This window comes from Micropterus salmoides, unplaced genomic scaffold (genome assembly GCF_014851395.1).
Source record: "Micropterus salmoides isolate LMB-PRFRI ecotype aquatic unplaced genomic scaffold, ASM1485139v1 Ms_hic_scaffold_11, whole genome shotgun sequence".
Classification (NCBI taxonomy): Eukaryota; Metazoa; Chordata; class Actinopteri; order Centrarchiformes; family Centrarchidae; genus Micropterus; species Micropterus salmoides.
In genome coordinates this window covers 21376644-21397811 of record NW_024040152.1, presented here as the reverse complement: position 1 = coordinate 21397811, position 21168 = coordinate 21376644, and the positions used below count along the sequence as shown (strand labels likewise).

The window sequence follows — 21168 nt, the reverse complement described above, 5'->3', positions numbered from 1 at the left end:
GGGTGTTTTTGCTCAGCCACACACAAATTCATCATGCAGGGAAAATGCATCAGTCTTGCATTTTTGTAAAATGAGCAGAAATGCTGTGCAGCAAAATGTGCACCAGCAGCTTTCTAGCTGACAAAAACACAGAAAGGTGGGGACGAATGGACTGAAAAACAAAGGCATGCAAGCATCCACGCGGGGACGATTTCGCAGAGTAAACAATGCACTGACAGCTCGCTTTTTGCTTACCCTTCAAGCACCATTGAGAGCGAAAAGAAGAGCTTATCAATTATTCCTTTGATGAATGAGGAGAGTTACTTCATCCCAGGAAACATGTGCAACAATGCAGGCAGTCACAAGTCACACCCCAGCCTCAGTGTGCCAGCAGCTCCATCAGCAGCGGTCCACTTTGAATTGCTCGAAAACCTCCAGATATCTGCACACCCACACACATACATTAATGCATGCGTGCACGCCGAACTCGCTTTGTGTATTCCTCTACAATGTCTGTAAAAACAGCCGAGTGCTCTTCTTCGCGCTGGGTCGGTCTGTTTGGCACTGACACTGACACACCACACGAGATGAACGCACGTTTTTCACCACGGTACAGCCAGTGCCCATCCACAAAGCCCCCGCATTGGGAGGACTCTGCTGTCGTCACTTGGGGGAGTTAACCGTAGGGGCGGGGTTACAGAGGCGCTCGATTCACACACCGCCCTCTCCTGGAAAGACTTAAAAGACTGGGACACAAATCGAATGAAATTAGATTTATTAAACAAAGAACTCGAGCTTTTCGGAAAAAGATTATGACCTCATTTTTGTTAATAATGATGGTTTTTGGTCTAGCTTTCCACTAAAGGGGATACTTTAGCTCTATAATGTATGTGAGAACGTTTTGTCTTTTCTCCTTCCCAGTCCCAATTCACCTTTCCATCCGTTTTGCTCAATATATGAGAGTATTTTTCTCCTAAGTGACTTGGTGGTAAGGTGTGATTGTTATGACGTTTTTTTTTCTTTGCAAAATTACTGAAAATGTGAACAGGATCATTCTGAGTAGCTTTAGATTTAGTTTTATTCTTATTATATTTTAGATAAGATTTTAGTCTTATTATATAAGTGTGCCAGAACCGATTTCCAAAAGGATGTGTAGTGAGAAAAATGAGATCAGTGAGAGTTCACTTGCATGCATTTATTCTCATTCCAGAAATACAAATATTATACCCAGTAATAAATATGATGGGAATAAAATGATATAAAATAGTAATTGTAGCAATACAATATACAAACAAAATAATAATAATAATAATGCCCACATATTGTGTAACTAAAGACTGATGTCATTTCTATCACAACTGCATTGCTTTCTTGACCCAAACATATGTTTAACAGTTCGTTTTCAAACTTCAAACTCTGTTTTAGGTGTTCGGATTCCCTGCTTCAGTCTGGACAGCAGGCGTAAACACAGCAAAAGTGCTGTGTTTTAAAACAAAATCCTATTAGTGTGGATGTAGCCCAAGGCATCAAGATTTACATCCGTCAGTTTAACGGGATGCGTGAACTGCCTTCTATGTGAACATACAATTACCCGGAGAGGAATACAGTTCCACGTGCCAGCTCATGCTTTACTTTTAATAGAGAAGAGCACACCTTCAAAAGTCCGGCATGAAGTGGTCAACTTCCAGTGGAGAAAACATAATGCAGGGCCCCATAGGGTGTCCTTCCAATGGAGAAAATGTGATGCAGGGCCCTCTAGAGTGCCCTTCCAGTAGAAAACACAATGCAGTCCCAAGTAGGTTGCCCTGCATGCTAGAAAATTAGTTATTGATGAGAGAGTGACAGAAAGAACACTTGTTAACTTTTAAGATGCATGGCAAACTAAGCTCAACAGGCTACATACAGACAACTTTCATTTTAGCTTGTTTGTAACAATTTTCTATTAGCTGGCATGCTGTGCTTTTTACTCGTGAAGGTTTTATTGCACTTACTTAGAGTAACAAGCGAAACATCTATTTGATCCACTTGATCTGCTCGCTCACTGTATTCTGCATTTGTGTGTGTGTGCAGATATAAAGAGTCTGATGTACACAGGGTGGGAGAAAGGCTGCTGCATGATTATAAATTAAACAAATAATTTTGGTTTTGTGGAAATTGTTTTTGTTGTTGTTGTTCATAAATCAGATTTGTGTATGCTGGAACACCCAGAAGTTGCTTCTGGGAAGATTGTGGCTGGCGATCTGCCAATTGGTTAGGGTGGGCTTTGAGACTTCCTCATAGGCATCCTGTAACAGGATGTGTATGAGTCACAATCTGGGCAGACGGACTATGACAGAGAAGCTCATCGACCCCTCTCATTGATCTACCAATATGTTCAGGTAATTATTGTTTAAGGTTGATTTAATTGCGTGCTGCATGATCTGTGAATTGCATTCCTCTTTTGAAAATGATATAAATACAACACAAGGTTGTACAACGTATTGAAAGTTTGTAGTCCCCCGTTGCTACACTCAAAGAACATAGAACCGTTAGTACTTTAATGTTAGTCTTTGAAATATTATGTCAGACTGAGATAAGTTCATGTGAAAATTCTTTTTTGTCACTGCAGAGTTTTAAGGAGGAAAAGAGCTTTCTTGTTGGTGGGAGCTCTTGTCATGGTCCTTTGTAAATATTGCATACACCACAAAACCATTCACCTCAAAGTAGATGTGAGAAAGGATGAAACAAAGTTACCCAGTAAAAATACCTTCTATGTATACCCATGGCCAAGATGTACAAAAAAAGGTGTCTGCTGCCAGCATCACAAACTTCAGATCCCTTCCTGATGCCATACAAGACTTTCTCTACTATCGACACTGTCGACATTTTCCCATGCTACTAGACATTCCTGACAAATGTGGGGGAGCCGATGCATCCCGCAAAGTCTTCCTTCTACTGGTCATTAAAAGCGCCCCTGTAAACTACAACCGCCAAGAGGTGCTGCGCAAAACCTGGGCTAAAGAGAGGTTACACAGTGGTGTGTGGATCAGGAGGATCTTCCTGTTAGGAACAATGGATGCTGGTTTTAAGAAAGAGCGACTGAACAAACTCCTAGAGCAGGAGCAACGCGAGTACAAAGACATTCTCCAATGGGACTTCTGTGACACATTCTGCAACCTCACCTTGAAGCAGATACTCTTCTTAGAATGGATGGAAAGAAACGCTTCCTGCTAAATGGTGATGATGATGTGTTTGCCAACACAGACAACATGGTTGAGTATCTCTAAAGCCTCAAGGACAATGATGGCAAGAGGCACCTCTTTACTGGCCATCTGATCCAGAATGTGGGGCCTATTAGATTACCATCAAGCAAGTATTTTATTCCAGTTCAGGTGCAGGAGTCAGACTCATATCCCCCCCTACTGTGGTGGTGGGGGGTTCCTCTTGTCTGGCTATACAGCTTTGGTCATATACAATATGTCCCAGTCCATTATCATTTTTCCCATTGATGATGTTTACATGGGAATGTGCCTGGCCAAAGCAGGACTTAGACCTGATTCCCATTTTGGTGTGAAGACAGCAGGACTGCACTTTTCCCTCCTACAAAGTCGATGAACATGATCCTTGCTATTATAAAGGAGTTCTACTTGTTCACAGATTCCTTTCAGCTCAAATTTATCTTATGTGGCACAGAATACATGCTTTAACAGTACCAAATACTAACTTAGACGTGGTGACAGAGCTTGTTGACACTAACATACACTCACTGGCCACTTTATTAGCTCTTGTTCAGTCTAATGCAATTCACAACAACAGGTCTGCTATAAATTCTATATTCACAAAGCTGGTTGCATTATGCATTATATTGAGAGATGTTTGCACGATATTGCCACCCTCATGTATGTTAACTGGATGGACAAAATGTTATAAACACCGATAATGCTTCAGATTACACATTACAGTATTATGGAACATCAATAAAATACTCACTGGGCACCTATGTATTTTAAAATTGTGATACATTTACTTTGGGAAATGACAATTATTATTTTTATCAATATTAAATACATTTTGTTGCTTTGGAACAAAACATTTGGTTAAGCCTGCAAAGGAGGGTATACCCTTATACCTTCACCTTTATATGTATTTTTATCATGTTTTTAAAATGATTTAAAAAAATACAGGGGAACAATAAGGTAGTTTGGGGTGATATGTAAGATCAAAACTGCTGTTTTAAGTTCAGCTTTTATGTGGAGTGTAGGCTAGTTCATTCAGAAACAAACTTTGTTTATTGAGCAACATATAGTAGGCCTATAAAGAATAGCATGTAAAGCTATTCACAACTCACAATATTTATCAGTGTTCTCTGTTTTAACCACCTTGTATGTAAAGCATGCTCAAGTGATTCAAGCTGAAGTAATTTACATTACTTTTTAGTAATGCAGTGCCATCAAGACAACCCACTGAACATGAGAGAAATCTCCCTTATTGTCATAGCGTTTGGTGGATATCAAGGTCCGACCGCGACATCTGCTGGCTAATAAGGGCATTGCGGGAAATCTTTTTTGTTTAGTTTTTAGATCATAGATTTGAGAATGCCACATTATCTAATAATACATAACAGTCAACAGGTTGTGGCAGAAACATAACACGACCCACGATTCAGAAATCGTAGAAATCGTTTAAGTTAGTCGTTAGGCTACTAGCAAGAGCGTAGACTTTGGCAGAGACGATCCATACCAATGTCCAGCGACGACTGAACTGTCCCTACCAATAATTTAGATTAAAACAATTAACGTTACATATAACCACTGTTGTCCGTCAGCGTCTAGTTATGTTTATTTGGTAGACACACGGTTGACATGGCTTGTTCTTCCCACGAATCCAATGTTTTCTTTGTTTTGTTTTAAGATAATGTCCTCTCCCTTCATGCGCCTCACAGTGGTTTGGTCCGCTGCTTGACTTACTGACCCTTTTCAGCCCCTCAGCTGCTTTATTGCTGAAGTCTCATCGTTCCCATCAACAATAACAGCTTTGTTAATTTTAAGAAGAACATATGACTCAAAAACTCCTTACTCGGGCCAGTGGCGCAATGGATAACGCGTCTGACTACGGATCAGAAGATTCTAGGTTCGACTCCTGGCTGGCTCGAAATTTTCATATTTAAAAAAAATATTTGTGAGAAACTTTTGACTGAAAAATGTTCCAGCCATCTAGCACTAAGAACCGAAACGGAAACTCACTGAAACAAGCGATCATTATTATACACAGGCTGAGAGCTTGATACGCGTCTGACTGCGGATAACAAGATTGGCGGTTCGACTCCAGCTTAGGGCTGTACCCCATCGAAGTAAGCAAACTGTGTTTAAGTGTTTTGTTTTTATTATAATGCCTACAGTGTCACTTTGGACAACATGACTGTCCACTACTGCAGCAGGGACTAATGTCTGAATGCAGGCCTATAATGCATGAATTACACTGTGGACCCGTTAATCAAATAATGCATCAATGTTAATAAATATTAAGCAGATGTACTTGTAAAAGTAACACTATATATATATATATATAATATATATAGAATTGTCTTCAAAGAAAGCAAGACATCAGGGTTTGTAGTGTAGAAATCGATATATACTCCCACCTAAATGTTATATTAATAGCTATATAGTATAATAGCAACTATGTAATATATAATTAGACTTTGAACATTGTCCAAATATGTCTTACTTTAATTTGGTGCTCCCTCCTGCCACCTTGTTCTTGTCAGTGACCGTGAAAGTCAATCACGTTTCCCTCTGCAACCACATAGGGAAAAAAACAAATCTACCAGGATTTGCGTGCTGTGGTCAATCAGCACTCCTATTGCTACCAAGATTTCACCAAGAATTGACCAATCCCTGTGCCAAAGAGACATTGCATGAAATAATAAATACAAAAAGTTAGACAACGATCAATTACAATGTTTCACATTTTACCAACATATCAAAAGTAACTCACTCCTTTATGGCTGTTGTGAATACAAATACATTGGCATATACTGTATGTATGTTAAGGAATAACCTGTGGCTTAGTAAAGTTAATGACTAGCTACCATAACTTACCTGTCCAATCACATACAGCTTGCTTTCCAATAGCGATTTCGATACATCCTACTAACATTATGTTGATGCAAAGTCAATTTAACTTGTATATCTGAGAGACTAACTTGCCTGTTGATGATATTAGCTAAGTTAACATTAAGATACAAACAGTTTTACTCCTGCTTTGGCTGGCCTATATTTCATTTTATTTTAGCTAGTCATGCAGTTACAGATTGTAAATTCATAAATAAATAGCTAAGTTAGTACTTATGCTAAAAGACCTTTGTAAAGTCCATGTCCCTTTTCCCTTATCCACTACGCCTTACTTACTTGTAGAATCCTCTTTGTCCCAGGTGGGACAGAAGCTGTGTTAAATAATAGTTTTGATAGCAAGCATCACTCCAATATGATGCTTTACTTTTGTATGTGTAAACCTACTTAACAATAAAGCTGATTCTGAGGTTTTGGTCTTGGGTCGATGATTAAAGGTCTCAACAAACCAGACGAAGTGGCTCCTCCTGAGGTACAGTTTGTCGGCCGAGACTGCTGTGGCAACACTCTTCTGAGGCAGGTGTTTGAGGAGTGGGAGCAAATGACCATCCGGTTAGACATATAGCTCTTCATGCAGAGATTTGTTGTGGGTTTCACCACTGACTCTCACCAGTTGTATGCCACCTTCATGAGTCGCCTACATTGGCAAGTGACAACTTCCTCCAGGTGTATCTTTTAGATGCACCTGCACATTCCCACAACCATCTTCAGTATTCATGCAAAAATAATTGCTGTCCCCACCTACACAGAAAGAAACACCTGCTGCCTCCCCAAGCATCTGTGGAGCACACTAGCATGTATTTGTTCTCACACTAACTCTAACTGTATATTGGTCACAAAGACAAACTTAAACTAAATATTTACCTTTTTTCATGTAGACTCTGAAGGGTCCATATTGCACGATTAAGGTCCCAGTTCTTTTTTAAATGTACATTATATGTTTGTGAACAGAATCTGGGTTATGTTGGCTGTGCTCTCGAAGGTTTATTAGCCTTCATTGCTGCTATCATAAGTTCTAAAATTATTTTAGGATTATATTATATTAGGATTCTTTTGGACGTGACAATATTAAGGGTTGAGGCCGTGCAGAGTTTTTGGGTGGCCTCAGGGAACACTGTCTTGCCTTGACTGAAGAGTGCGCCCAGGTCATCACCCTGTGGCAGTCGTTGGGAGAGTATGAGAAGACCGTTTACCCACCATGTCATCAAACCACCCTAAGACAGGGGCGATTCAGGGCCACTTAGCAGATTGTGCCACCAGGTGTGGAGGGCACCAAAAGTATGTTAAATTTAGCAAACACAGTCTCTTTATTGTCTAAAAATTCTTAGAACAACTGACACTCATCCATCCATCAATCCATCTTCATCCGCTTATCCGGGGTCGGGTCACAGGGACTGAATGTCCAGCTTTATACTTTTACTTAAGTTTATTAAAGGATCCCTATTAGCTGACACCTTGAAAACCCATCTTATCTTCCTGGGGTTCAAAACATATAAGACATATACAAAAGTTCTTTAAACAATAACAAATAAAAAGCATTTATTTAAAAAAAAAACAAGACAACATAAATGCAAAGATATTAAAATGTACATCTAGACAATACAAAACAATGTAGACAAACTTAAAAACAGAACAAAAAAAGGAAAACTACAATAAAAATTACACAGAGGGTAAGGATCACACATTGAAAACAATCTTATATTAATAATATGTATTCTGCTGTAATTTGCAGCTGTTTCATAATTTGGTCCCGCACATTGGCCTGACTGCAACAAAAAGGTGAAGGCACCTGCATAAGGTAAATCTACATTTTTTAAAAAGTGAAAGTTACAAATTACATAAGAGAGTGTGATCACTTTCTATGTGATCATAGCTTTGTCACACTGCTGCATCCCAGTCATGATCAAATAGCAACTGATCCCACAATCTCTAGTATTATAGCTGAAGTAAATGTTTTGTTAATACAGGTCGTTTTATATTTTCGAAGGTTAGGCTGGTTTTGCGTATGGCGATATGGGAGATTCTGAAGCAGGGAATCACCAGACGCACCCACGCCAGGACCTGGGGAGCTTCCTGCGGCTATTCTCAAAAGGACCAACTCTGCATTCTGGCAATTTAACTGAGCCTCACCTTTTCATCCTGCCACCAAACACTGCTGGGGAGGCAAAGCTCAAGGAGAGACCGCAAACTCCAAACAGGCCATCTCTCCGGCCCCAACTCCACATCACACACTTGACTGTGTCCTTTAAGGGCTGCACAATACATATTCCTTGTCTTCATCTATATTGTGGTTTCAGCTGCACACTTGAAATTACATCAGGAAGACATGGGTTTAATTTAAGTTTGTTTTCATTGTTCATGTTTAGGTTAGTGCTTCATCAGAGGCAGAGGTTATGAGCACACACACTTGAAAAAATGTGGGCTATCGACCAAATTCTGCAAAATGTGCACTGTGTGTTGCACAGCAATCTACAGGGCAGTGCTGGGGACGACAGTCTGCATGCCTGCAGTGCCACATTGGACATGACTGTTCAGGGCTGAATGGAAATGGACTGTATTAATGCATGAATTATACTGTAAACACATTGATCAAATAATGCATCAGTGTTGTCAAAGTACCACTAAATAGATATCGGTCTTCACTGAAAGTAAGATATATGGATTTACTAACAAATTCAGGTGTTTCTACTGTAAAAAAGGGTCAAATTAAAATAGAAAGTTGGCCCATTGCAATGCATTTATTAAATATTTTCTTTACAGCAATCATACAACACACGTATATGTTTGCTCTTCATTGTAACTACAATTGGCTATGAAATAAGGACCTGAAATGACAAGCAACAAGTATTAAGTTAGTAAACTCATGAATAATATAAGGATGGCAAAGTAGGCAATCAAAACAGTACTTCCCATTGCAGATCAGATTAGTATTTAAGAGGTTTTGCGCAAAGAATTTAACACAAATAAAGGAATATAGTCCTACAATATATATCCTTTTTTAAATATACAATGTTTGTAATGTGGTGTATAACATATGCTTTTGACATTACAGTTTAATATAATGCTCTGCAGCTGGTGAAAGGAACAGTGAACCCTTATGAGGAAGTAATGATTGATGGGTGTACAAAGAGTGAACTCTCCTATAGAACTTGACCACTGACTCAGAGCTGGAGAGAGGCACAGTGAACCCTTAAGGGGAAGTAATGATTGATGGGTGTGCAAAGAGTGAACCCTTCTATGAAATTTGACCTCTGACCCAGTGGTAGGGGGAGTAGAGGTTAGTGTGTATGAAGGGACTGTGCCCTTATATGGTTTTTAGCAGAGACCTAAACATGTCCTATATAAGCTGTGTTCGATGTACAGAGAGACAGAGTGGTCATCGGGCTGGGTCACTCTCCAAGCTGCTGCAGAGCTTGTAATTGATGCTGAATTCTTTGATGTAATAAACTTTTATAATCAAGAACAGTGTCAAGCGGATTTCTTCTCAACACATCACGCAGCATTATCGTTCGGACACCACAGTAACAAAATACATAGATGTCCAGGCCTAATACCAACATCTTCATCGGTAAATAGAGAGTTTGCAAATCTGTCTGTCTGCTTGGAGCAGACTGTATGTGACAAATATTGGCTTATTGGTTTATTTACTACAGAACAGTATAACCTGGAAAAGTACAAAATAAGCATTCTTACTCAAATTTAAGCAAGACAGAAATGTCATAAAAATGTTTACATGGCTGTGAATTGGTAAGGACACAAAGGTGTAGCAACATCAAGGATAATGGCATTATTTAACATTTCTATGGAATGGTTGTGTATAAAAATGATTGTTTGATCTAATTTATTGCATAATGGAATTTGTATATGGAAAAATACCAACACTCAAGGCTCTGGTTATCGCTGTTAACCACTTTGAGAAGAAAACAAACCCTTTCTATAAAGTGGTAACTGGTTAACAAATTGAAAACGATTTATTGTTATGCTATGACTTTTTAAAATAATGTTCAAATAATGTTACTTTCTATGTATTACTCATATGTAAATACATACAAACTGATATTATTGCATGTAGAAACGTATGGTGGAGGCACTATAGGCATCCAGACTATCACATGATTAAACCAATTATTTCCATTAATATCTTAGTTAATGAGCCAGCAGATGATCCTTTCTCTCCGACTGAAACATTAGGTAGCTGTGATTTGTCTCACATTCAACAGTGGACTTAATTATATTTTGTGTAAATGATTATCATTATTAGAATCTTCAGGCAGATGATTTATGAATCAATCTTGAAATTAAATTCAGAGCTGAAGTGCAAACGTGAAGTTGAAGGTACACCATATCTAAAACAAGTTGACTATCAGATATTTACACAGCCAACACAACTGATATTTACATAAAAAACAACAACATGGCAACACCTGCCAAGTATGTATGCAGAATATAACATAATGCTTAACTGCATTCAAAGTAAGGTTTTGGTGTACTTCATTATGGGGTCAAAACCTCATGAGGCATAAACTTCATTAACATTCCTGTGAAAATACATATCAAACCACAAGTATGACCTGATGCATTGCATGAATCAATCCTCTACAACAAGAATTGTACATCGCCACCACTGCTGTCTGACACTCTTGTGGCAACTCCTCTGTAAATCCACCAGGTGTCTCACTCCACCTACAGAGGCATTAGTAGGAGGAGGCGCCGCTGGAAGAGGAGCAGCCCAGCTCGATGTTCTTCAGGTGGCAGGAGTGGCAGAGGAGGTGGCCGTTCAGAGGGTAGCAGCGGTGACCCTCCTCGTCGTTGAGCTCCATCTTACATTCCTGAATATCACAAAGGAGGAACCACGGATGAGACGCCTCCACTGAAAGGTTACTTGAGTTTGGATAGAAGAACTGAGGAGAATTTGTGTGATTTCTGACCTCATTTCCAACCACTAAAAGATTGGACAGCAATAACTGCCTCAGAGGTGTTGTGTTTACAAAAGGACTGAAACTGCTCATTATTAGCAAATCTCAAATCTGTGCATACAGAGAAAAAAACATGGATTCTTTATCTGTGTTATGGCTTACAGTGTTTACAAAGACAATATCCTAATGTCAAGATGCTCCTCTCTGAGCTACTACTATGATTAACAAAAAACGACTGGAAGGATGCAGCCACTCAACAGTTAAACACTACTAACAGGGAGCTGCTCTTCACAGCCCACTGATTTTTATTCGTGAAAACAGAGCAGCTGTCAATCAGCCTTTGGCAAAAAAAGAAGAGGCACTTGAGTAAAATGATGAGATAGGGATGATGAGGTGTTGCATACCTGCTCTCCAAAGCAGTATGTAATTAGCACAGAGACTGTAATTAAGATTGGGGATCTACTCATTATGATTTCTCTTAACGAGCCATTCAGAGGGTCCCTGGCTCAGAGCCATTAAACATGCATATTTCATTTTCCAGTTTTGTAACAGAGAAATGTGACGAGTTTTAACCCACCTCACAGTGATAGCATTCCACGTGATAGTCCTTGTCCATGGATACAACACGAACGGTTTCGTCAGACCCCTGGAAAGAAATTCAGACAGACAAACGCAGCTGAAACCAATCTCGCCAAAAGACACTCCTCCATCTTATTCTGTTCAGTCTGACAAAAGCTTCAAAAGGTCGATAAAAAGTGTGCGCACACTGTCAGCCAAGAGATGAAATGTCTGTACTTTAAAGTACTTCTCTGCATCACAACCTTGGAGCTTACGGGTTTGTCAACGGCCCTTTTACTATCAGTGGAGTTCCATTATAGTTTCTGAATTTACTTTTCAACAAGTCACACTCAAAATAGGACTTAGAAATCACATTAGCAAAAATATATATAGACACAAATATGGCTGCAAGGAGCCAAAGATTGTAGGAAATCATTTGCAAATCTGTCCAAAGATCCTATATCTCAGATTGTGTGATGTTTGTCCTCCTGATTATTCATGTCAAGTGTTATTCATACAGTTTAAGCCTGAGAGGGAACTGCCCTTAACATCCATCCAGCAGCTTACATAAATGCACAAGACAGACATAACCCCCTTCCCCAAGAGACACACACACACACACACACACACACACACTCGCACACACGCTCTACCTCTCCTCTAAATACTGGCCTCAATGCTTACTCAAAGGGGAGGGCACGGGACATTCCAGCAAAGTCAAGTCTAAGTTTGGACATTTCTTTGCTTTTGCCAGCATGTCCTGCCTGTGTGAACTTCTCCCTACTATCATTCTGCTTTCTTCCTTAACAAAACATCAAATCAAAGCCCAGAGATATTAGGCCTCACATAGTTTTGACCTGTAGTCTACTGGGAATATGGCTGTATTGAAGTACTTGCTACTTGTATGCCAAGTTCTGTGTTTGGGTCATAACTGAGTTAACATGAGCACATAAGGACTCGTCACCTGCTGGGCTCCTACTGATTAAAAGGTGGACAACCTCTAGATTTATGAAGCTGATCACTCACACCATGCTGGAATTCATGTGACACTCCCTCTACATTGACATTTGTCTTTGTGGCTTTGAAGGTGCTAAAAGACTACAACTGATATCGTATAGTCACCACTAAATATTCCCCAGTGTCAGGTTAAAAAAAATCCAAAAATTAATGCTCATATTGTTATGTACATCTACATTTCAGCCAGTCAAGGAAATTAGGAGACCTGGCATTCATCTCCCAAACATAAAACCTATGCCTTAGTCAACAGCCACTCCTGAGTGTATTTAAAGTTGATACTGGAATGTCACAGTGAGTTATCACAGTGACTTGTAAACTAAGAAGTAAGGCATTTGTGGCTGGGGTAACAGGACTTGCTATATAATGCAGTGACATTAAAACTGTCAACATTCCTTTTAATTAACACAGGGGTTCCCTGTGGAACTGGTGAAGGTGCTGACCATGAACCGCAACGCCCAGTTTAAATCCAACCCTTTGTTGCATTAATTCCACATCTTTCTCTCCCCTGACTTCCCGCCTTTTCTATCAACTCACTGATAAAAACATAACATTCCCAAAACATATATGTTGTCAACATACATACTGCTCATGTAACATGACACCAGAACCACCATAACAAAACAAACACACAACATACACGTGGTATTATACTGATTATCAAAGCATTACTTCAAATCAGTAGGGTAAGACAAGATATCCAACTAGGTATTCAAAATCCTATGTTAAAAACTTCATACCAGTGAGTTAAATGGTTTTAGTTTTTCTTTAGAACAAAACCTGAATCTTCAACATTTTAAATAATGTAAAACTTTAAGATCTCAACCTTTTTTAAAACTTATTATTGATTGAGACAAGTGTACCACAATACCTTGATATGAGAATTTTGTCAAAATATAATAATACAGAGAGACAGCATATGAAAATATTTTATCATGACCCAGTCCTGAATAAAGGCGAGTGTTAGCTTACCTCTGAGGGCAAGATGGGCTGGTTACAGGCTGCACATTTAGGCGCCAGGACCCTGACAGGGTTAGATGCATAGAGAAACAAGTTTTTATAGATTTGTTTGAACTGCACTCAAATAAGTGAACTTGAGTAACTTGAATTCACTTTATCCAAAGACTATAAAGGTCACAGTTCATATTTGGTGTTACTCTCGCAACAGGAGCCTGCCCCCTCTCCCTCCCGACTCTGACTAGATTAAAGATCCTGATCCAACCAAGGAGATGCCAGGTTTGCAGATGTGCTGGCTTTGCCTCACACATATGAATCCCCAGATCCAAAAAGGAGTAGAAAAGCAAAAAGCAAAATGAATTCTTTATTTCCACACACACATGGCTGGCACCTGGATGTCTGAGGGAATAACAAAGGGGCCTCTCACTGTGGATGGGCATGACCGCTAAAAGTCAAGCACATACTGTATACACAATAAGGTTTGTCTGATTTAATCGAGAACATGTGGGGGCTGCCAGACGGTGATCGGCCATGTGCCTGGCTATGCTGTACATGCTGTGCTAGTAAGAAGAAAGGCTGTAACTGTTGAGGTACTACAGGTGCTACTGTTGATAACTTTAGCTGCAGTATCAATTTTTCTCACACACAGAAAAACTTGATTTTCCTTCAAACGTTAAGACGCTCTGTAGGAGCCAACGGCCATGCGCCACTCCTCACACCTCTGACTGGACAGTGATCTTTTCCACCTCCCTCTCCTTTCATCCCTACTACACTTCTCATGTGTCTGCCACACGTGGCAGAGAGAAACCCAGTTGGCCCTTCTCAACCAGATCCTGCAGTAACAAGGGAAAGTCAAGGACCTGTGCTGTCATTTAACTTGGAATATGACACCTAGACATTTTTTCCATTGTCAAGCTAAACTAACACAGATAAATCGAGGTCATGCGCTCGTGTTCCTTTGAAATACTATATAACAAGAACACTTACCTGTGGTAGTCTTTGAGACAGTAGATCTTATTTTCAGTGTCCACAGTGAAGGGCACTCCATCAAGGCTCTCATTACAGATGACACAGCGGAAACAGCCGGGGTGGTACGACTTCCCGAGGGCCTGCAGGATCTATAAAGAGAGAAATGAGTGAAGAAAATCAGGACATCAATACACTATTTCATTCTGCTACTGGCGTTTTATATTTCCTTACTATTTGTATCCACGGTTAATATAGTCATTGTTCTTAAAAATCTTTGCCTTTTGATTAGATTCACTTGTAATGATTCCTGTGGCTATAGTGGGTCGTGAAAGCAGCTAGGAATAAGACAAAGCAGAGAATAAGCCCACTTAGACACTCAGGATCATTTAACAAGTAATCACGCCTATTAAATGAAGCTTAAAGAAAAACGCTGCAATTAAATAAACATACTATGTGTTTTCTGGCAAATTTAAGACAGAGGCAGATGACATTTTGTATGTTACATACAGAAACATAACACACACATACAGTCTGAACAGATGTCTGCTACATACATATACAGCACGTTTAATATGCAGATGTGAAGATAAGCAGCACAATAAAAACAGAGACATGTACTCCATCTCTGTCTGCCGGATGGAGAACATGTGAGGACTCATGTCTAAAAAAATCCTGCATATGATGCGACACTTCCTGACTTCATCATATGGCTTTGTGTGTGTGTGTTTTGTTTTTACCCCAGAGACTGTGTGTGTCAGAGAGAGAGAGAGAGAGAGAGAGAGAGAGAGAGAGAGAGAGAGAGAGAGAGAGAGAGAGAGAGATGCACATGTGGAGCCAATGCTGTCTCCTGAGTCTTTATCCAGATGTGCCCACAGAAAGCTCAATTAGGATGAAGTAACTCTCAAGTTTCTGCTGAGATCACCTGGCTCTGACTCACACACACAAACTCACAAAAGTACACACAGCTGGAAAGAAGTAACAGACACTCACCATGTCCATGATCAGATGTCCACATGCGTTGCACTTGTCTGCAGACTGCTGGAAACCAGAGTACTTCAACAGACAGAAAAAAAAAGACGACAGTGATGTCATTGGAATTGGTTATTTAATGGATGACTGAATTCACTGACCCACCATTTCAGACTGAACGCTAAGCAACTCCACAATAGGCATTTTTGGACCTGAGGAATTCATAGTTTTATGACCGGTTGGAGGATCTCTCCCCCTTTTTAGTGTGTTTGCACTGCAAGAGCTGGGAACGATCGTAGTTTCCCTGTTTTGAGGGACTACTTCAGAGTAGTTTCTTCTACTTATGTAGGTATGATGACTGAGCTAGCCCACACAATGCCGTTTTTAAAAACCTCCGTAGAACGTTAGCCATGTAAACAACAGATCGTAATGGTAGCCTTAGAGGCTTAATTCAACTCAATTCTTAATTGAGCGTATATGCTAAGGGGAAAATAAATTAACTGGTGATATGGAATAATATCACAATATTTCAGGGTATTTCTGTGATAATGGTGTTCTTAATGATAGGACAAATACTAAAAAAATTTAGGTTAACAACTCGCAACAGCTGTTGACCTCTCCTTGCAGGATTTTTGACTCTCCTCAAACTCAACAAGGTGTTTCTGCTTGAGGTGGTGAAATAAGTGTTTTATTGCCCGTCTTTTCACACACCTTATATTTTACATAAGATGGTAGGTAACGAAGTATTAGACATATACAACTAATATATTGCACCAGATAATGTTAGCAACTACATCCCGACCCAATACATTCACATAAGAAGCAGAATAGTGGCTGTTGCAAGCAACTGAGAAAACAGGTGTGTGCTTAATTTCTAAGTGAGGTTACAGCCTATTGACAAAAGGAAGTAAAAAAAGTGATTTATTAATAATTTCATTAGAAAAAAATCCATATAGCCCCTTTTTTAAAAGTGCCTAAAATCACTTTCTTTTGTGAGATTAGGTAACTGATACAGTATTTGAATCAATCAGCTCAGCTTTATATGTGCTTTCTGTATGAACAGTGTGAGTGAGGAGAGGCCACACTAACAGGGTTGGCAGAGGAGCAGATGTAATTAACAGAACATAGAGGGAGCATGGCCAGAGCAAATTTAATTCGGTATAAATTATAATTTTAATTGAGCAACTTCAAGCTTTTGGTGAAAGAGATATAGATGAGTTTTTATACAGAGAGGGCTCCGTGGGTAAACACACACAGAGCCACTGACAGTGTGAATACAAGGATGAGTTGGCAGTACTTGCAGCAACCCTAAACTTAACCCCCCAAAAACCCACATTAAAAAACAGCATGTAAACTGGCAACAAATATGACAAACGGCAAATTTCACCAACCAGTTTCAATTGATTTTTAATGGACATCCTATGATGATGCGTACTGAAAGTTTTCCATTTTTGCACTGGTGTGAATGGCCTGACCGCTCTCCACCCTATAAACCCTAGCAAAGCAGCTTCTCCAGTTACTGACCTCCTTTCAGTCCCACCCAAGGGAGGAAACTGATATGAATCTGCTGCATTGGATGCTAAAAACTGGGCCACAAGGTCAAAGTCTCCAGCTGATATTTTGCATTTAAGTGAAAGGCTGACAGATTATTGGTTGCATTTAAGTGTGTAAGATATATGGATGAATGGTGATTTAAGGAAAAGGGGCTAACTTTGATTAACCAATCTTAAATACAGAAAGATCTGGAAGCCTTGAGACAATGGACATGTGGACTGTGTGAAAGTGAATACAATTCAGTATGAGAAAGGTATCCAAACCTATTTTTGAAGTCAAAATAAAGGTTACAAGACCACATACCTCAGTTGAGGTATACTAGACATTGATTGTGAATTGACTACTCACCAGAAAGTCCTCTTCACAGAAAACCTTCCCTCCAACATAGTAGAACGCCTTCCCTCTCAGCCTTCGACCTGCATACACAGATAGAAAAGTCAATTTGTATCATTTCATTCTCAAAAACTGCCTCTTAAAAGAAAAAAGTGTGTTTATTATTGAAATACAATAAGTATATCAAAGCAGACAAGAAAAGGTGAGTTAATGACAGAATGTTAAAATGTCTCTGTGGAAAATCTTGCAAAGCCGTGAGCCTGGTCTCAGAAAATAGTTACAGCACTAACGCATAAAGACCGTGGTGATTAATTACACCCATTTGAAGGTAATGGACCCTCTTGCAATATTCATTATATCCTGCTGCATCCCAGGCAGATAAATCAAACTAACGGATCTATGGTGTGCTGGTGTCTTAATATAATATTGCTGAGACACCAAGCAGTGCTGCACTAAGGAAAGGGAACACATCTGGATCAAACGCATGTGGGGTAAATGCTGATCAAATCCAATTATTAGACAGGTGCAACAGATTAAACGCTGTTCTATTAGATGTCATGGCCAAGACATATACCGACCTGCTGTTCTTCTTCTCTGTTAATTTCTGGTGTCTTTCCACACTTTACGCGTGCTTCCTGTTTGCCTGTGTGCTTTAATAGTTCTGTGGTATTGAAACTGGCCACTTATAGCAGAGCGCGCACACACACACACACACACACACACACACACACACACACACACACACACACACACACACACACACACACACACACACACACACACACACACACACACCCCTCTATGCTCACTTCACATAGCTATTCTTGCCCAGGTCCCACAGGAAGAGGGAACATTCCTCACATTTTCTGAGTGGGGAGGTGAGGGAGGGGACAGCACAGAGAGAGGAGAGGTTAACCTTGGTGAACAGGAGCCTTCTTTATCTCCCATGCTTCATCTCATACTTTTGCCTGATTACTTGTATCCGGAGAGTCTCACACAGTCATTTAGCCACTAAGAATTGCAAAGTTTCATTCTTAAGACAGAGAAGGAATGCAGTCATAGTAATAACCCAGGTACAGGACATTTTTATTACAGGGATTCATTTCTGGAGGACATGGACAACAAATGAACAACTAGTCAGCACTGAAAGAAAATATATTTTGATATAGTAGCGTTGTTGGGTAATATTACAGTAGTGACAGTGAGATATTATATTGGCCACCTTTTTGCCCTGCTCTTTGTATGGTGGTAGCTATTCCTTTAATATACCTGGCAATATTAGGCCATTAAGGACAATGCTGCAAATAACGGATGAAGCTAATTACATCCATCCATCCATCCATCCATCCATCCATCCATCCATCTCCGAGATCTCATCTCGGTACCTAATGGCAGTCAGGCTACCTCTGGCGAGCACATGGAGGGCTGTGCGGCCCCCCAAAGAAATGCCACCCCACACCATTACTGACCCACCGCCAAACCAGTCATACTGGAGGATGTAGGACGTTCTCCACTGCGTCACTACGTCTGTTACATATGCTCAGTGTGAATCTGCTTTCATCTGTGAAGAGCACAGGGTGCCAGTGGCGAATTTGCCAATCTTGGTGTTCTCTGGCAAATGCCAAACGTCCTGCACAGTGTTGGGCTGTAAGCACAACCCCCACCTGTGGACGTCGGGCCCTCATACCACCCCCATGGAGTCTGTTTCTGACCGTTTGAGCAGACACATGCACATTTGTGGCCTGCTGGAGGTCATTTTGCAGGGCTCTGGCAGTGCTCCTCCTTGCACAAAGGCGGAGGTAGCGGTCCTGCTGCTGGGTTGTTGCCCTCCTACGGCCTCCTCCATGTCTCCTGATGTACTGGCCTGTCTCCTGGTAGCGCCTCCATGCTCTGGACACTACGCTGACAGACACAGCAAACCTTCTTGCCACAGCTCGCATTGATGTGCCATCCTGGATGAGCTGCACTACCTGAGCCACTTGTGTGGGTTGTAGACTCCATCTCATGCTACCACTAGAGTGAAAGCACAGCCAGCATTCAAAAGAGACCAAAACATCAGCCAGGAAGCATAGGAACTGAGAAGTGGTCTGTGGTCACCACCTGCAGAACCACTCCTTTATTGGGGGTCTTGCTAATTGCCTATAATTTTCACCTGTTGTCTATTCCATTTGCACAACAGCATGTGAAATTAATTGTCAATCAGTGTTGCTTCCTAAGTGGACAGCTTGATTTCACAGGAGTGTGATTGACTTGGAGTTACATTGGGTTGTTTAAGTGTCCCCTTTTTTGAGCAGTGTGGATAGATAGATAGATAGAGAGTCAAAGAAAGCAATAAACTCTGTTCATGTGAACCAGTTATTCACAATTACATTATCTTCCTCTAACCCAATAATAACAGTCACACAGCAACTAAGGTCTGGCCAAGTCTTACGCAATAACTAACTTAAGAGGAGACCAGTCATTTTGATCAGGCCAAGGTGTGGAACAGGCCTTGGGTAATTACTGACACACGGTCTAGGACCTGTGTCCCTAAAGGAAGGAGGGAAGGATGAAGGGAATCAAAGTGAGATATGGGCCATTCCTTTTCTTCACATTCCTGTCTTTTTCCCCCCCAGAGAGTCAGAGAGAGAGAAGGCTCCCAGCTTTGCGGAAGATAAGAGCTTAATTAAAGTCAGGAGTCAGGGCTGACTATTTGAAAAGCATAAAGAAAGGACTGTGACTATTTCATAAAAATGTAAAATACCTGGGGGACAGAACAAAACACAAGGCCATTTTCTAATTAAAACATTCCATGAATTCCCTTATGTAATCCCATTCAGAAAAATATGACATTCACAATGACCCTGTTATGACTAATCAAGCCTCAACCCTGTTCTTTCCTGTGAGTAAATTACTCAGGTGAGCCTCAGCAAAGGAGCCACATCTCTTTTATACCAATATCACATTTGTAGGCTGATTGTCTCTGAGATTCAGTCTCACCTGAAGTAATTCCCTTCCCTGCTAAAGATATAGATGGATGTTAAACTGACTAAAGAATAAGTTCCCTGCATTTATAAGAAGTATTTCTGGTAGTCTAAATGCATTTCTCTGACTGAACAGCACCATGAACGTTTGGTCAAGGTCCTGACAATCTACCCACCAGATGTTAACATACCAGAGGATTCGAACGATCAGTCTTTTTGGATTCTCCAAAGCCCGCCAGCTGGCTGGGATTAGGAGCTGATGTTGAAAGTAGAATATGATCTGTGATCTGTGTACCACAAACTCAAGTCACACCTTGCACTGCTGTTCTTAGTATTATAAAATTACCAAAAAATAGATACTTGATAATAAGAAAGGAAAATATAGCTGTGAAGTCATTTCTACCTGCATTTCATTCTACATATGAATAGTATACTGGAAAAAAGGGTATATCATGTAAGGAGAGGGAATTGCGATCTTGCAATTGAATCTTGTTCTTTCTTGCTACTGTGTAAAACAGTTCCCTTGATTACAAACTTGAGATTAATCTCCAGCTGGAATTGGGTTTTACAGTTAACTGTTCGTAAACAGTCAATGATTAGCCTGGAGGGAAGCCCCCCCCGGGAGTGCTGACTCCCAGACATGAAGCCTGAGCTCTGCTAGTCAGCAGGAATGTTCTTCTGCCTGTAAGTCACCTTGGGGGAGCTGGTGGAGGGAGGTCATGGGACGAAGTTCACGGTCATAAAGACTTGTTATGCAACAGTTGTCTTGACATACAGATTATGCAGGACGATAACAAGCGTTATATGCTGTATAATATTGACTGCTTCATGCTGTTTACTGTGTGG

General features: G+C 40.3%; 2 protein-coding genes, 1 non-coding gene and 1 pseudogene across 4 annotated transcripts in view; 2 read left to right on the top strand and 2 right to left on the bottom strand.

Annotated features, from left to right (window-relative positions):
- deptor (DEP domain containing MTOR-interacting protein) overlaps positions 1 to 587 on the bottom strand; it is a 34357-nt gene extending 33770 nt beyond the window's left edge. For both annotated transcript variants that reach the window (XM_038711834.1, XM_038711835.1), the window contains exon 1: positions 235 to 587. In XM_038711834.1, coding sequence (XP_038567762.1) covers positions 235 to 248 — 14 coding nt within the window. In that variant the 5' untranslated portion in view covers positions 249 to 587. The remainder of the gene's footprint in view (positions 1 to 234) is intronic.
- Positions 588 to 2276: 1689 nt separating this feature from the next.
- On the top strand, positions 2277 to 3958 carry LOC119897842 (annotated as a pseudogene).
- Positions 3959 to 5036: 1078 nt separating this feature from the next.
- trnar-acg lies at positions 5037 to 5109 on the top strand. Its single transcript has one exon. It is a non-coding gene; the product is annotated as a tRNA-Arg (tRNA).
- Positions 5110 to 9485: 4376 nt separating this feature from the next.
- The window catches only part of LOC119897841 (Wilms tumor protein 1-interacting protein), a 29954-nt gene continuing 18271 nt past the window's right edge, over positions 9486 to 21168 (bottom strand). Inside the window, exons 3-8 of the mRNA XM_038711833.1 lie at positions 17375 to 17442; positions 15494 to 15556; positions 14522 to 14652; positions 13550 to 13601; positions 11583 to 11651; positions 9486 to 10918 (exon numbers count right to left, since the gene is read on the bottom strand). Of these exons, the coding sequence (XP_038567761.1) occupies positions 10784 to 10918; positions 11583 to 11651; positions 13550 to 13601; positions 14522 to 14652; positions 15494 to 15556; positions 17375 to 17442 (518 nt within the window). The 3' untranslated portion in view covers positions 9486 to 10783. The remainder of the gene's footprint in view (positions 10919 to 11582; positions 11652 to 13549; positions 13602 to 14521; positions 14653 to 15493; positions 15557 to 17374; positions 17443 to 21168) is intronic.